The 3,385-nt window shown below is 63.4% G+C and overlaps 1 protein-coding gene across 4 annotated transcripts in view; it reads right to left on the bottom strand.

The window, feature by feature from the left end:
* LOC113214225 (putative uncharacterized protein DDB_G0271606) overlaps positions 1-3,385 on the bottom strand; it is a 100,410-nt gene that overhangs the window by 2,997 nt on the left and 94,028 nt on the right. For all 4 annotated transcript variants that reach the window (XM_052264461.1, XM_052264460.1, XM_052264459.1 and 1 more), the window contains 3 exons: positions 1,359-1,916; positions 849-1,280; positions 354-761 (listed from right to left, as the gene is read on the bottom strand). In XM_052264461.1, coding sequence (XP_052120421.1) covers positions 354-761; positions 849-1,280; positions 1,359-1,916 — 1,398 coding nt within the window. The remainder of the gene's footprint in view (positions 1-353; positions 762-848; positions 1,281-1,358; positions 1,917-3,385) is intronic.

Genomic DNA, 3,385 nt, shown 5'->3' with positions numbered 1-3,385 from the left:
CCCCTCCCCCACCTTATCCCCCCGTTCGGCTCTGTCCATCCAGTCCGGTCTCCTCTCCTCTTTCCGATCGATCACGAAGCGTTCATGAAAACCAACAGCCGGCGGCGTTGGCAGCGTTAGCAGCCACTCACTCACAGCCTGATGCCCTCCACGATCCGTCCCCGCCCAGAGCCTTCCGCCACAATCGACTAACGGCCGTGAAACGCGCGGAACGGAACGGCGCCGAACCGAACGGCGCGGGGGGCGTCGCGACCAGTCTGCCCTTAGCAAGGGGGGAGCAGGGGAACAGGGAAACATCCGGCCGAATCATTTTCCTGGCAATAATAATGGAGGTTCGAATGCTGGCGCCTCACCTGGGTAGTCCTGCGCGGCGGGCGAGTGGCACGCGTAGCTGCCCGCGGCCGCGGCGGGCGACGCGCTGCCGTACGAGGCGGCGGGCGCGGCCGGTGAGGGGGCGCCGTACGGCGCGGAGGGTGCGGCCGGCGACGGGGCGCCGTAGGGGACGCTGCCGGCGGCGGGTGACGCCGCTCCGTACGAGACGGTCTGCGTGACGACGCCGGGAGACGAGGCGCCGTACGACACCGTCTGGGTGCCACCGCCGCCGCCGCCGCCCGCGGGGGACGCCGCGCCGTAGCTGGGAGTGTTGGACGCGGCAGAGGTCGGCGTGAAGCGCGAGTAGTGGAGGGACTGCTGGTCCTGGGAGGAGGCCACGGGCGGGTAGAAGGTCCCCGTCACTAGCCCCGAGTGTTCGTACGTCGACCCTGCAGCAGGCGGACAAGAGTTAGTTGTTGGGCACCGCTGCTGCAGACTGGCCAGGCCGGGGCGCACCGAGTCTCGGCGACACTCACCTAATAATCTTTGGTTGGAGCACATCAACATCATCCCGTTGGAGATACCCATGGCTGCTATTGCGGACTGGTGCTGCTGGTAAGCAGACCCCTCGTGCTGCTGCTGTTGCTGCTGTTGCTGCTGCTGTTGCTGTTGCTGTTGGTGTTGCTGCTGCTGTTGCTGCTGCTGTTGATTGTAGGACAGTGAGTACTGCCGGAAGGCGGCGCTGCCGGGCGGCGTCCGGTAAGGCGCGCAGTTGCTCCTCGCCGTCGAGGGGTCCTCCTTGGCCGCCTTGCCTCCGCCGCCGCCGCCACCACCATTGCTGAACTGGAAGTTGTCCTTGTCCTGATCCATGGGGGACATCTCGGGCGTGGGCAGCGCGGAGGTGCTCACGTCCTCGGCCTTGGACGAGCCGCCGCCCCCTCCGCCGTCTGGGGAAGGGCCTCCACCTCCTGGGGACGGACAAGCAGGGCGTGAGGCACAAGGGCGAACCAGACGAACATGACCCGTCGAGCTGACCGCACGCTCACCTTGCGACTGCGCTGACTGGGCTTGCTGCTGCTGTTGTTGCTGTTGCTGCTGTTGTTGTTGCTGCTGCTGCTGTTGCTGCTGTTGCTGCTGCTGCTGTTGTTTCTGTTGCTGCTGGTGCTGCTGCTGCTGGGCGGCGGGGGAGCCCGGGTGGTTGTCCGGGTGCCCCCGGTTCATGGCGAGGCGCAGCGCGTCCGGCTCGGGGCTGCCCGTCGGCGACGCCTCGGGCGTGTGCATGAGCGGGGTGTACTTGCCGTAGCCGTGGTAGGGCGACAGCGACGACGGCGTCACGTGGTAGCCGCCGTACTGCTGCTGGAAGGTCTTGAGGGGCGCGGAGGCGGAGGGCGGGGTCCTGCGCGGGGTGGGCGGCGGCCCGTGGGGCGTGGGCGGGGACGCGGTGCCGTGCGGCGGGGACGGCCCGCCCGCGCGCTTCGAGACCTTGCGCCTCCGCGGCCGGTACTTGTAGTTGGGGTACTCCTGCATGTGGATCACGCGCAGCCGCTCCGCCTCCTCCACGAACGGCCGCCGGTCCTGCGGCGTCAGGCTGCGCCACTTTTTGCCTGCGAACAGAAAAAAAGAATGACGTTAGGGCTTTATTGACATGACAAATGTCATAGGTAGTAGCAGGTAGCGTCGCGCGAGGTCACGTGAAGAAGGCCGCGCCGCCCGCACCGCGGGGAGAGGCGTCGTCGCGACGGACGGACACCCTGCGCGCCGTGCCAGGGGGCGTGCCGGCCAGTCGGGCCCGGGGCCTGGGGCGCAGGGGTTAAGCTATCGGTCCGTCACTGCCAGTCACACGCTCGAGCTTCCCCCTCCCCCTCCCCCTTCCGCAAGGGACCACCCTTGCCGACATCATCGCGCCAAGGCATTCCCAGAAATCCGCGTCGGTCCGCGCGTAGCCTCGTTGGTAGCCGTGGGACGGGCAAACCGCAATCGACAGAGAGCTATTTCCAAACCAGCTTCGTTGGCTTGACGCGTGGCTTGACGGTCGCCGGTGAGCGAGAAGAAGAAGCGAGGAGAGGAAGGGGGAAGGGGGGTGGAGGTAGTCGGCTCGCCGCTCCTGAGGAGGATGCGTCGTCTATGGTCGCTGATTGGCGTTCTATTTGAGTCTCTGCACTCCATCCCTATCGGGGGAAGTTGCCTCTTTTGCGGGCTCTTGTGTTTCAAGGAATGAGGATATCTTTGAGCGGGAGATCCAGCAATATGATGAAGATGAGAGGTCTTTCAAAATGATAAAGCGGTGGTCGCACCCACCGGCAGAGCACAGCCAGCGCAGCCAGCGAGGGGACTTCACACCACGGGAGTCAATTAAGCGGCCTGGGGCTCGGGCTGAGGCGGGGAGGGGCGGAGCGGAGGGGGCGGGGCGGATCTTTCAATCAGTCATCACCGGCAATAAAACCCGTAACCCCTTTAGCTAATTAATCACCGGCGCCTTATTATTTTTCATTACGGCTTTGCGGCGGTAATGATTCGCCGCTTCCACTTTTATTGCGTCCACTTCATCTCTACTTCCTTATCATTCCCCCCCTCTGGTCTGCTCTGGGCGAGGCTCTGGGGGGCGCGCCGCGGGTGGCTGTGGCTGTGTTGCCGCACGGGTGGACGCATAGGGGGTTCGGCAGTAGCCTAACTGTGAAATGAACGAAACACACAGGCACATTCTTTCTTCTCTTTCAAATGTAATTACTTGACAAAGATAGAAAAATCGTGCGGCTTCGCTCATTAACAGGAAAAGAACGGGGCTTATCTGCATACATCCGTGTCGCTCGCATACACACACACCGACACACACGGACACACGGTATCGATGACATCAGAGGGGGAAGTTCCTCTGCGACATCTTTCCGTGACGATCGCGTCCCTGAGTGCGATAAGGTAGGAGGGAAAAAAGGAGGGATAGATAGAGAAGTGAAGGATAGATACGGCTAGATACGTGTGGACTGTGCTGATCGAGAACTTGCACTCTCGAAAACAATTAGAGGCGGGCAAATGGAAATTAATAGAAACGTGCTCACGCTGCCCACGCCCCGCC

This window comes from Frankliniella occidentalis, unplaced genomic scaffold, assembly GCF_000697945.3.
Source record: "Frankliniella occidentalis isolate FOCC.00 unplaced genomic scaffold, Focc_3.1 Scaffold19, whole genome shotgun sequence".
In the NCBI taxonomy this organism is placed as follows: Eukaryota; Metazoa; Arthropoda; class Insecta; order Thysanoptera; family Thripidae; genus Frankliniella; species Frankliniella occidentalis.
This window is presented reverse-complemented; position numbering and strand designations above follow the sequence as displayed.